Source organism: Rhinopithecus bieti, unplaced genomic scaffold, assembly GCF_001698545.2.
Source record: "Rhinopithecus bieti isolate Rb0 unplaced genomic scaffold, ASM169854v2 scaffold_68671, whole genome shotgun sequence".
Lineage (NCBI taxonomy): Eukaryota > Metazoa > Chordata > Mammalia > Primates > Cercopithecidae > Rhinopithecus > Rhinopithecus bieti.
This window is the reverse complement of record NW_016827678.1, coordinates 49,101-63,027: the sequence shown is the minus strand read 5'-3', so window position 1 is coordinate 63,027 and position 13,927 is coordinate 49,101. Positions and strand designations below refer to the sequence as shown.

The 13,927-nt window shown below is 38.8% G+C and overlaps 1 protein-coding gene across 1 annotated transcript in view; it reads left to right on the top strand.

Moving 5' to 3' along the window:
• The window catches only part of ADAMTS3 (ADAM metallopeptidase with thrombospondin type 1 motif 3), a 304,823-nt gene extending 291,266 nt beyond the window's left edge, over nt 1-13,557 (top strand). The window contains exons 20-22 of the mRNA XM_017864072.1: nt 2,774-2,981; nt 4,966-5,083; nt 10,820-13,557. Of these exons, the coding sequence (XP_017719561.1) occupies nt 2,774-2,981; nt 4,966-5,083; nt 10,820-11,388 (895 nt within the window). The 3' untranslated portion in view covers nt 11,389-13,557. The remainder of the gene's footprint in view (nt 1-2,773; nt 2,982-4,965; nt 5,084-10,819) is intronic.
• The last annotated feature ends 370 nt before the right edge of the window (nt 13,558-13,927 follow it).

Genomic DNA, 13,927 nt, shown 5'->3' with positions numbered 1-13,927 from the left:
GCCAAGATGGTCTCGATCTCCTGACCTTGTGATCCGCCCGTCTCGGCCTCCCAAAGTGCTGGGATTACAGGCTTGAGCCACCGCGCCCGGCCCATTTCATAATTATTAACCATAGACACTATGCTGTTCAGTAGATCTCAAAAACATATTTCTTCTAACTGAAACTTTGTACCCCTTGACCAACATCTCTCCATTACTCCTTCACCCTCACCCAAGCCCCTAATCACCACCATTCTAGTCTCCACTTCTATGAGTTCCACTTTTCTAATTCCACATATGGAATCTAGAAAATAAGTGAAGGTCACATGGTATTTGTCTTTCTGTGTCCGACTCATTTCACTTAGCATAACTTCCTCCAGTTTCATCTGTATTGTGGCAAATGACACAAACTTTTAAAAATATAAAATGGATATCTTTCATCTCTGGAAGATTTTCTCGTATTTTTTTTTTTAATTCTCCTGTGTTCTTCAGTGTTCTTTCTTTCTGGGACATTTGTAGCTTGGGTTTTCTCTCCTGTTGTTCATTGTTGCACTTGCTGAGCCTTTCATTTTTGCTCTGATATCATCAATATTCAAGAGCTCTAGGTATTTCTTTTTGAGGCATTTGATTTTTATTTCACAGATGCAATATATTCTTTTATCTCTTCTGGAGTATCAAGGATTCATTCCCTGTTTCTAAATAATTTATTTTGAGTTCTTTTCTTCCATTTCTCCACACCCACTCCACCTCCATCATTTACGTTAGAGGATTTCCATGTGGTAATCCTGGGATGTTCATACGTATATAAAAATGCAGGGTTTAGAATGCTGATTAGAAGTTTGCCTTATAGTCATAGCTGGTGGGCTCAACTATAGGGTGATCTGACTCAGCCATTTTATTAAAAGGCCCTCAATTAATTGTATATTTAGGGCTTTTCTTATAAAATAGATTCCATAGAGCAGAATCAATCTCTTCCTAAGGAGTGTAAGCCAGTTTAAATGCTGTTCTGGAAATGTTATGTGTATAGGTGTCTAAAGCGATCTCACCACATCACAGATGGATTTTTACATAATCTTCTGTTTTTACTATGGTTTCTTTCTCTCTTGATCGTGCCTATTGTATCCAGCTAAGTCTGGTTCACATTCTACAGAGGATAATAAACCTCATGTCTTCTGCATTGGAGGAGGGCAAATCACCCTCTATGGTTAAGAATCAGAGGGTCTAATTGCTTCCAAACAGACTTTTCATTAGTTCTCCTGCTTTTGGTCTTGGCTTCACCCTTGTTTTCACAGCTCACACTGTATCTAAGGCCTCTAATCCCTAAATGTTTCTAAAGTTCTACAGTGCAAGTCAGTTTGCTCATCACCTTATACTGCTGAGTTGGACTTCATTCTTCCTAATCTGCTGAGTTAGTTTCCATATGTCCATCTATTTTCTAGGTTCCTAAATTGTGTTGTTGTGACTTCCTCTCAAATTTCTTTGTCTTTCTAGATTTATAACATTTTTGTCATTTACTTTCATTCTGAGATCTTAGGAGGGAATGGAGGTAATCAGAAGTTACCTGTATCTGTGAAGTATATTTGTCTTCAAAAGAGACTCATCATTGAGGTCTTCAAAATTGAGCAAAATTCCTCAGTCCAGTTGTCATGATACATTTTACCGCCAGTTTGACAAGCTAAAGCAGTCTTAAACTGTGAATACCAAAGATTGCCAAGGTTTTAGCATGGTTATATTTTGGTGCCTCTTATATATGGAGAGAAAAAAAAAATTGCAGAGGGAAAGTAACTTTGGAAAAGGCAAAGTTAATTTTAGCCTGAATTACATACAGACAGATTGCATAACCAGATGGAATCAATGGTGACAGCCCTTTGGGACTTGGTAACCATGTGTACTGGAGAACTGTGTGTAATGTCGTATCCACAGCTGATTTGGAAAGTGCTTGGGACACTAACACTAGAATCTGGGAATGTCCCCTCGTAAATATTTTGGAAAATGCCTCTGGAAATACTGCTATCAGGTGCATTTGTGTGAACAGTTTTTACCCAGCCCCAATGCATACCACCCTTACCTCTTGTCAGGCCCAGTAAGGGTTAATCAGAAGAACTGCATTATCCAAATGATATAGATATGTCAGGTAGCCTTCATAGCAACAACTGTAGAAATAAAACCGTCATATCAGTTAAAATATTTAAACATAAGTGAGCCCTCTAGATTTCATAAAAATGTGCCCTCTTCCAACCCAGAAGAAAACATGAGGCTTACCCTCTGTAGAATGTGAACCAGACTTTTAACTGTGTATAATAGACATGATCAAGAGAGAAGGAAACCATAGTGAAAACAGAAGGTTATGTAAGCAAATCGTAAGTGTGTCTTAGCAAGCATTAGATGGATTCTGTTTTAAAAATTCACTGTCAGATGTTTAACACTGTTAGAAAATATGACTGAGAGTGAGTTGGTGCTATCCTTGAAAACTGCCTTCATGCCTGAATCTATAGAGCAACTTTAAGATGAGTTTCAGAAACCCTCTGTAGATCATCCTTTTCGGAAAAGAGAAGGTTTCAGCATCACTGAGAAGCAGGAAAAAAAAAAAATTAGTAGGGCATTAAAAGTTTCAACCTGCTATTGCTAAAAAGTGATCCGTTATATCCGTCTTTCTGAAACCACTTCCTGAACTGCAGTGTGCCCACTAGGTTGCAAGTCACTCAGAGAGCAGAAGAGTCTAGGCTTTGCGGGTGGGAATGTGTGCACTATACATACCAGTGATAATTTCAGTGTTAAACCCCCGCACCCACAGCTGGGTAGCAGAAGAATGGGAACACTGCACCAAAACCTGTGGAAGTTCTGGCTATCAACTTCGTACTGTACGCTGCCTTCAGCCACTCCATGATGGCACCAACCGCTCTGTGCACAGCAAGTACTGCATGGGTGACCGTCCCGAGAGCCGCCGGCCCTGTAACAGAGTGCCCTGCCCAGCACAGTGGAAAACGGGACCCTGGAGTGAGGTAGGTGTGTGAATTCTGAGCATGCATATGTAAAGTGTGTGTGTAAGCATGTGTAGATATTTTAATTTGGCTTAAACATCAGTTAGGCTTTGTGTGAACTGAGAAACAACTGCATATTTTGTAATTACCTGGAGCTATTAGGAAAAATTAATGCTTTAAAACAGTACCTGCACTTACGTTTAGTTGGTAGGGGCAAACCATGTTTATGTGTTTCGTAACATAGAGAAGAAGTCTGATAGATGACTGTTCTTTTGTCCAATATTTTTGTTGACTTCCCTGTTCCTTCAGGATAAATTCCAAACCCCTGATACTGAATGCAGGGCCCAGCACCATTTTGCACCGCACGAACTCCTTTTATTCTTTCTTCATTCCTACTCTTTGTCCCAGTTCGAGTAAACTTCCCACTGCTCCAAACAGACCATGCTTGTTTGAGCCTCCTACCTTTCAGCTAACTTGGACTCCCCCTCCTCCTACCTGATAATTTCTCCTTCTCCACCAAAGCTCGTCTCCATAGTCCTAATGACCATCTTCCAGGTGGTACCTTTCCTGGCAGTTCCTCCTCTACATCTGAAAGGCAGTGCAACTTAACTTTACCATGCTGTTCATGACAGAGTATTATAACTCTGATTCTTGAATCTGTATTTGCCACTAGTACACACATTTCTCAAAAATAGTGTGCCTGGTTTCCTCAGCTAGTGCTTAGCATACCTGTCCAGATGATGTTTGTTTGTTAATTGGCTGACTCCATGTTGCACTGTCAGCTATTACCACCTGTCTTAGATATTTCTAAAGATTCAAAATAAGAAATCTTGGGGTCATAGGAGAATCATTTATAGGAGGAAAGGGCATCAAAAATCAGACAGGAAACTAATGAGGAAGTGGAGAGTAAACCCAGAAAGGAAGAAACAAGCAAGTTGTCTTATCTATTTCTTGCTGCTTTAACAGAATATCATAGATTGGGTAATTTATAAAGAACAAAAGTTTATTTGGCATATAGTTCTGGAGGCTGCGAAGTCCAAGGGTATGGCACTGGCATCTGAAGAGGGTCTTCCTGTAGCTGAAGGCATCACATGGCAAGGAAGCATGCAAGAGAAACACAGAAGATCCTTCTGTCAGGAGCCCATTCCTGCAATAACTAACCCATTCTCAAGATAATAGCATTAATCACCTCTGCCCATAAATCACCTCTGAGAGGTCCCACCTCTTACAGGTCCCTCTCAACATTGTTACAGTGGCAGTTAAATTTCAACCTGAGTTTTGGAGGGGACATTCAAACCATAATACAAGTACAGGTCACCCACATAGGACCGTAATGCTAACTCATATCAAAGTCTCAGTAGAAGTCCCTCCTCCATAGCACCTTCCTAGGGCCATTGCATGGACGTTTCTGAGCTTAGTTTTGGAGCAGTAAAGATTTTCATTAGAGAAAAGAACTTAAGAACATGGAATAATAGTAGTTCCAAGGACGCTGAATTAACCATCCGAGGCAACTTATCAGTAAATTCTGCCATCTGTAAGAAAGAAGAAGTGGGGACCTTCAATACCATCATTGGGTCCCTGAGAACAGACATCATCAACATTGTTTTTAGAAACTACAGCAGATGTTAACATTGTTATTAATGATGGCTTCTTTCGTAGGGAATGCTTACTAGGTACCAGGCATTTTGCTACTGCTTTATACACATTGTTTCCTTTGCCTTCATTTGGTCCTAAAACAATCTTATAAGGCGAGTATTATTATCCCAGCTTTCCACCAGATAAGGAAGTTGAATCTTATATAGAAAAAACAATGTGCCTAGGCCAGTAAATAAGGGAGTCAGAATATAAACTCAGTGGTATCTATCTTCAAAACCACTGTGCAGCATCACTTAATAGAGAACGAACTCTAGATCTGTGTGTGTGTGTGTGTGTGTGTGTGTGTGTGTGTGTGTGTGCATGGTCTTGGTGGAATAAATGTCTGTAACCACAGCCTTTGTCTCTGCAGTGTTCAGTGACCTGCGGTGAAGGAACAGAGGTGAGGCAGGTCCTCTGCAGGGCTGGGGACCACTGTGATGGTGAAAAGCCTGAGTCGGTCAGAGCCTGTCAACTGCCTCCTTGTAATGGTAGGTGTCACACCAATTGACTTCACTGCTCTGATGTTTTTAAACCTCAAAAAGCAGAATTTCCTTTTGAGAGAAGTTATAGAATTTATATTCGTTTACTGATAAATAACCAAAGGAAAACACCTGTGAAATATTAGTCCAATTCAGTTCTTTAAGATCAGCATTTGAGGCAATGTCCTACACTTTTTAATTATCATGACCACTATAGCCCTGCCATTTCTGGCTGGTGACGTTGGGGTGAGGGCTGTGCTATGTATATGTAACATCTATCAATTTGTGTTGCTCATAGGAACCACTTAATTTTTCCTTGTTATATTTAACTATAACTTCACATCTTTATTAAAAGGCATAATTTTGCAACGGTTTTGAAATATTTTACTAAAATTATTCAATTTTGATGTGTGGGTAATGTCTCTCAACTCTAAAGCCATTTCCAGTAACTGTCTATCCATAGAGTAACTTCAGACAGACACCTTGCACATAGGATAAAATTAAGCATTTGCCTGACCTACCAACTTGCTCTATGGCAAAAGCAGGGTTTATTGTCTTTATTCAGTCAATTTGCTATTTTAAAACAGCAAAATGGGGCCAGGTGCGGTGGCTCACACCTGTAATCCCAGCACTTTGGGAGGCTAAGGTGGGTGAATCACCTGACGTCAGGAGTTCAAGACCAGGCTGACCAATATGGTAAAACACTGTCTCTACTAAAAATACAAAAATTAGCTGGGTATAGTGGAGCATGCCTGTAATTTCAGCTACTTGAGAGGCAGGGGCAGGAGAATCGCTTGAACCCAGGAGATAGAGGTTGCAGGGAGCTGAGATCATGCCACTGCACTCCAGCCTGGGTGACAGAGTGAGACTCCATATCAAAAAATAAGTAAATAAAACAAGCAAAATGTATTGGATCGTTTCTGTCTCTATCACTGTCTCCTTCTGCCTCCATTTCCATAGCTCTCTGTCCACATCTGTCTCTATCCTGCACTTGCTCATCTGTGTCTCCATTTGCGCTCCTCTGTCTCTCTCTTATTTTGGGTGTCTGTCTTGCTCTGTTTCTGATGAGCTGTCACCTGCTGTGTGTATGTGGCTCACTTTCTGTGTCAGTCACGCATGCTTTTTCTAGTCCTTACTCTTTCTTCTTGCTCTCCTTCCCTCTCCCTGTCCTAGTCTCCGTGGCTCTACCTCCTGTCATTCTTTTTCCCTCTCATCATCTCTCTCCTCCTGCCTCTTCCTGTCTCTTCCCCCTCTTTCCTTATTCCGTGTGTTTGTTTCTCTTTCTCTCCCATTTCCTCTTTCTCAGTGTCCTCCCGTCCACCCTCTCCCTTTCTTTCTTTATCCTTCCCTTCCTGTCCAACTTCGTGTGTCTGTCTCTGTTTCTCCATCTCTTCCACCTCTCTTTCTCTCTCTCTCTCTCTCTCTCTCTCCCCCATCTCTTATCTCCTCCATTGCCTTAGTCTGTTCTAGCTGCTATAACAAAATACCTGAGACTGCGTAATTTATTTAAAAAAAAAAAATTATTGCTCAGAGTTCTAAGTCTAGAAGCCCATGATCAAGGCATCAGCAGATTTAGTGTCTGGTGAGGGCTTCCTAGATGGTGCCTCGTTGTTCTGTCCGCATGTGGTGAAAAGGGCCAAGGAGCTCCCTTGATTATCTTTTATAGGGCACAAATTCCATTCATAAGCACCTCACTCTGATAGCCTAGTCACCTCCCAAAGGCCCCACCCTGTTAGTACCATCGCCTTGAGGATTGGGTTTCAACAAAGGAATTTTGGGGGCACACATTCAGACCATACCCACCTTTTTCCTCTCCTTCTTACAGCTCTTTTTCTCTACTCCTCCATCTTCCACTCCTTGTGTCTGTCTCTTTCTCCTCCTTTCTCTTCCTAGCCCCTCCACTGACCTGTCTTTTTCTCTTCCTGTCTCATTTTCTCTCGCCAAGTCTCTCTCTCACTGCCCTCATCTGTTTATTGCATTCTCTCTTCCCTTATGTTTTCTTCTCCTCCCTTGTTTTCCTAGCCCACCCATCCGCCTCCACCACAGTCTTTCTCTTAAATGCAGTTCTGCTAAATCCATGCCAGTGACAAATGTGGACATTGTTTTCACACATTAAAAGACTCAAGACTAAAGAAGTTGCTTTGGGCCGGGTGCAGTGGCTCAAGCCTATAATCCCAGTACTTTGGGAGGCCGAGACAGGCGGATCACGAGGTCAGGAGATCGAGACCATCCTGGCTAACACAGTGAAACCCCGTCTCTACTAAAAAAAAAATACAAAAAACTAGCCGGGCGAGGTGGCGGGCGCCTGTAGTCCCAGCTACTCGGGAGGCTGAGGCAGGAGAATGGTGTGAACCCGGGAGGTGGAGCTTGCAGTGAGCTGAGATCCGGCCACTGCACTCCAGCCTGGGCAACAGAGCCAGACCGTCTCAAAAAATAAAAATAAAAAAAATTTTAAAAAAAGAAGTTGTTTTGTGCTTGGCCTCCAACACCATAAGTAAGACACTGATTGAATATTGACATCTGCTGAATGGTGTTTTTTGTCAAGAAAATTGGCAAAGGACTATCTTGTCAAATGTTTTATTTTTTTGAAGAAATTTCAGGCTTTAAGTCTTTAACCCTTATAAATTATTTCATTATAAATTTCATTTGAAATATGTTATAGCAAGAACATATCTGACCATGTGGGGGAGACATAGGACTTATATATTTAATCATTTTACTTTGGAAAGTTTTGATATATGTAAAAGCTCAAAATACAAATCAAAACCAAAAGAACAAACTTTACTCAGAAGTTTTAACATACACTGTCACCATAATATTTTATTCTTATGTAGTTATTCCTGTTAAGAGGCTACCACTTTGTGAGTAAGCTTTATCGATCTTGGAGCTGGTACAGCTGTGTATTTCTACAGAGGTGCCCAATGGTTAGCAAGAATTTTCTTGATTTTGCTTCTTTCGCCAGAAGAAATTGTTTTGAATATAAAACCAAGGAGCTAATAAGATAGCTTAACTATTTTAGTGATTTCATATCCCTTTTAGTTGTTCTGTTGTTCTGAAATCGAGGCCCAAAGGTCAATCCTAAGAGTTCTAAATGGTCGCATGTTTCTACCATATTTCAAGTAAAATAAGTAATACTTTCTACCAGAATCTCAAACTGCTATTAGGATCAAATGGCTTTTTGAGACCATGTGTAAATCTCTTTTCCAGAACTTCTTATAATGATTTGGGGGTGGAACGAGAAGTCTGAAAAGTTTCCTTAATTTTTTTTTAATTGATTGATTTTTTTTATGTGACTCCATATTTTGATTGTACCATTTTTTTTGCCTATAAGCTCTTCCCATTTATCAGTAGGCAAATTACCATAAGGTTAATGTATTCCTTTGCTCACATTTTTCTCAGAATATCTCTCCCATTTCCTCCTCCACACAAAAGTATATTCTGGCCCCAATGAAACCCAGGTTATGAACAGGACTCTGCAAGGCCAAAGTGCTCACACTTAGAAATGGGAGACCTTTGGTTGGACTCGTTCTGTAACTCAGAGAAAATAGGTCATACTTCCAAGAGGGGCCTCTGAACAGGGGTGATGAGGGAAAGGGGTTAGGGGAAAAAGAGAGTTCAAGGTCAAATAAGGTCCTCTCCTCTTAAGACCTATAGCCTGACATACACAGAAAGAAAATGTTTTCTTATTTTGAGATATGGGTTTAAAAAAAACGTAAATCACACATGAAGAGAAATTAATATTTAAGGTGAAACCCATTAACATAATGCACAGACATTTATAACATAATTAGATGATGACCTAGCTTATACGAAGTATTCAGCCACATTATACCATATAATAGACCTGCACATATCAAGCATGTATGAGTCATTTCACAATTTGGGAAGTGGAGATAGTATTACAGCTCATTGTTGGTAATTTTAGTCCTCTATTGGCTTTGCCAACTGACTCTCTTTTTTTTGTTTCAAACTTTAGAGAAAGGATTTTTCAATTTTTGGGGAGTTATGTAGCAGGTTTCTTTCTTAGCAATACAGTATTACCCAATAATACACTGTAATTTTAAGTGATTCTGTTACATAAATGCCACAATTGACAGTTCTTTGCATTTATTCTTTGGGAATGGATCAGTGTTTCTGTGTTGCACATCTGCAGGGATGCTACTCTATGCACTGGTTCTGTCATCAGAGAGGCACAGGATATGTCTTTATTTCATAACGTATACCCAGGATGACTAAAACTACGCACAAGTTAACATTTTTATGATTGGATTTGGATTATCTGAAATCCAAATCTTGTAACCTGGAATCAATAAAATTTTAAAGTAATAAAAAAATGTGTACACATGCAGTATGAAATGTTTTAGAAGTGTTACTTTAGATGTTATCAAGTGTTTTATGAGTATTGCTTTGGTATTTTTTAGACCAAGTGCTGCCAATTCAATGAAATTACATTTTATGAGTGTTACTAAGTATCCTTCAAACATAAAGTACTGTCAATTAAATAAAATTAAGTGTGAGAACCATGAATTATTCATAAGAGATTTGGCATACTTTACCCAAATTTGTGCATTCAGATAACAAATAATCTGAGAATATTCAATGATAAATATGAAACTATTTTATTCAAACTGAATTTTTTTTTTTTTTTTTTTTTTTTTTTTTTTTTTTTTTTTTGAGACGGGAGTTTCGGCTCTGTCACCCAGGCTGGAAGTGCAGTGGCGTTAGATCTCAGCTCACAGCAAACTCCGCCTCCTGGGGTTCATGCCATTCCCCTCCTAAGTAGCTAGGACTACAGGTGCCCACCACTGCACCTGGCTAATTTTTTTTTGTTATTTTTAGTAGATACAGGGTTTCCACCGTGTAGGCCAGGAGGTCTCGATCTCAAACTGGAGAATTTTTTTTTTTTTTTTTTTTTTTTTTTTTGAGACGGAGTCTCGCTCTGTCGCCCAGGCTGGAGTGCTGAGTGGCCGGATCTCAGCTCACTGCAAAGCTCCGACCTCCCGGGTTTACGCCATTCTTCCTGCCTCAGCTCCCGAGTAGCTGGGACTACAACGGCCCGCCACCTCGCCCGGATAGTTTTTTATATTTTTTAGTAGGAGACGGGGGTGTTTCACCGGGTTAGCCAGGATGCGTCTCGATCTACCTGACCTTGTGCATCCGCCACGTCTCGGCCTCAAAGTGCTGGGATTACAGGCTTGAGCCACCGCGCCCGGCCAGGAGAATTATTTTTTTTTAAATCAATATGGTATTTTTGATTATTCCTTTGGAGAATACCTTTGTAAGATTTGTTTTGTTTTATAAGTGTTTAGTATTTATTTTGATTTCACATTTTAACATAATGTAGGGAATACCCTCTGAGAAAGTCAGAAATACCATAAAATAAAATACAGGTGCCCCTTTGCATCCTAAAAATTTAACCACAGCGTTAAATAAATTATCTTTGCCCATTCTAAAAACAGATATATGTTCCCACTTGGAGAAAAAAAATACCCTCTGTGGTCTGAAGACTTCTGGTGGAAATATTAAGATAATGATCATCACAAGGACTTTGTAGATAAAGAACTATTTATTTTAGTGAATTCATTCTAATGTTCATATTTTTAACGCAAAAGCCTGTGTGGATCACTCCCATAGGTGTCAGATTGCACTTAAATCTTTTTACATTCATTAAAAATTTTCATTTTTTCCTCCTTTCATTTTATGTTTAGATGCATGTGTTGGTTTATTTTCTTTTTATTTTTGCAGATGAGCCATGTCTGGGAGACAAGTCCATATTCTGTCAAATGGAAGTGTTGGCACGATACTGCTCCATACCAGGTTATAACAAGTTATGTTGTGAGTCCTGCAGCAAGCGCAGTAGCACCCTGCCACCACCATACCTTCTAGAAGCTGCTGAAACTCATGATGATGTCGTCTCTAACCCTAGTGACCTCCCTAGATCTCTAGTGATGCCTACATCTTTGGTTCCTTATCATTCAGAGACCCCTGCAAAGAAGACATCTTTGAGTAGCATCTCTTCGGTGGGAGGTCCAAATGCATATGCTGCTTTCAGGTCAAACGGTAAACCTGATGGTGCTAATTTACCCCAGAGGAGTGCTCAGCAAGCAAGAAGTAAGACTGTGAGACTGGTCGCCGCACCATCCTCCCCACCCACCAAGAGGGGCCACCTCAGTTCAGCTTCACAAATGGCTGCTGCTTCCTTCTTTGCAGCCAGTGATTCAATAGGTGCTTCTTCTCAGGCAAGAACCTCACAGAAAGATGGAAAGATTATTGACAACAGACGTCCGACAAGATCATCCACCTTAGAAAGATGAGAAAGTGAACCAAAAAGGCTAGAAACTAGAGGAAAACCTGGACAACCTCTCTCTTCCCATGGTGCATATGCTTGTTTAAAGTGGAAATCTCTATAGATCGTCAGCTCATTTTATCTGTAATTGGAAGAACAGAAAGTGCTGGCTCACTTTCTAGTTGCTTTCATCCTCTTTTGTTCTGCATTGACTCATTTACCAGAATTCATTGGAAGAAAGCACCAAAGATTATTAAAGAAAAAAAATATGTTGCTAAGTTTGTGTTGGTCGCTCTCTGAAGCAGAAAAGGGACTGGAACCAATTGTGCATATCAGCTGTCTTTTTGTTTGTTTTAGAAAAGTTACAGTAAAAATAAAAAAGAGATACCAATGGTTTACACTTTAACAAGAAATTTTGGATATGGAACAAAGAATTCTTAGACTTGTATTCCTATTTATCTATATTAGAAATATTGTATGAGCAAATTTGCAGCTGTTGTGTAAATACTGTATATTGCAAAAATCAGTATTATTTTAAGAGATGTGTTCTCAAATGATTGTTTACTATATTACATTTCTGGATGTTCTAGGTGCCTGTCATTGAATATTGCCTTGTTTGACATTCTACAGGTTAATTTTCAAAGCAGAGTATTACAAAAGAAAGTTACAATTACAGCTACTGACAATATAAAGGGTTTTGTTGAATCAACAATGTGATACATAAATTATAGAAAAAGAAAAAAATCACAAAAGCTATAGATATACACATATCAGGTTACCTATTGCCTTCCATACTTATAATTTAAAGGATTGGTGTCTTAATACACTTACGGTCACAGGGATCAACGAATAGTAAATGAACTCGTGCAAGATAAAACTGAAACCCTCTTTCTGGGACCTCAGTAGGCACCGTTGAGGTGTCTTTTGTTTTTGTGTGCGTGTGTTTCTTTTTTAATTTTCACATTGTTGACAGATACAAACAGTTATACTCAAGGTACTGTAATAATCACAAAGGAAAAAGTTTTGGGATAACTTATTTGTATGTTGGTAGCTGAGAAAAGTATCATCAGTCTAGAATTGACATTTGAGTATAGTAGAGCTTTGGAGCTTTGAAGGCAGGTTCAAGAAAGCATATGTCAATTGTTGAGATATTTATTTTCCATATGGTTCCTGTTCAAATGTTCACAACCACAATGCATCTGACTGCAATAATGTGCTAATAATTTATGTCAGTGGTCACCTTGCTCACAGCAAAGCCAGAAATGCTCTCTCCAGGGAGTAGATGTAAAGTACTTGTACATAGAATTCAGAACCGAAGATATTTATTAAAAGTTGATTTTTTTTTCTTGATAGTATTTTTATGTACTAAATATTTACACTAATATCAATTACATGTTTTGGTAAACTAGAGAGACATAATTAGAGATGCATGCTTTGTTCTGTGCATAGAGGAGACATTTAAGCAAACTACTATAGCAAACTCAAAAGCTAAAACTGAACTAATTTGATGTTATGCAAACATCTTGCATTTTTAGTAGTCGATATTAAATTGATGACTTGTTTCCCTTCAAGGAAACATTAAATTGTATGGACTCAGCTAGCTGTTCAATGAAATTGTGAATTAGAAACATTTTTAAAAGTTTTTGAAAGAGATAAATGCGTCATGAATTATACGTAAATGAGAGGAGATAGTGTTATCAGCATAATGATTTTGAGGTCAGTACCTGAACTGCGTAAAAATATATTAGCAAACTAAAATGTAGATAAATTAAACTCTCAAAGTACAGAATGTGCAAGAACTTTTGCATTTTAATCATTGTAAACTAACAACTTAAACTATTGACTCTATACCTCTAAAGAATTGCTGCTACTTTGTGCAAGAATTTTGAAGGTCAAATTAGGCAAATTTCAGATAGTAAAACAATCCCTGAGCCTTAAGTCTTTTTTTATTTTTCCTAAAAATTCCCATAGGATAAAATTCTCTCTAGTTTACTTGCGTGTGCATACATCTCATCCACGGGGGAAGATAAGGATGGTCACACAAACAGTTTCCATAAGGATGTACATATTCATTATAATTCTGACCTTTGGGCTTTCTTTTCTACCAAGCTAAAAATTCCTTTTTATCAAAGTGTACACTACTGATGCTGTTTGTTGTATTGAGAGCACGTAGCAATAAAAATGTTAACAAAACATAGATCTGGCTCTATCTAGATTTTATCATTAGATTCATCATGGGGTAATGGAAACGTGTATTTCCTCTTGCACAGTGAAATGGCATCAAATTTATTTACTACTTGTAGTTGTTTGAAAGACTCAAGTGACTGTCTCCTGTTTTCACATCATGGTATATTACAATGATTTTTTAAAAAAACAAAAACAAAATAAGAGGTGCCTTTTTGGTTAAATCTGTCTCATAGAACTATGAAGAAGATGAGTAAAGATGGTGAACACGCTAGTATTTCAGAGAAAGAAATGGTTACCTTCTGTTTTTAAAATCTGCAACTTCTGAGTGATTTTTAAATAAAAGCTTTCATTAATTTTGAACCTTCTTTACCTGAGAATTG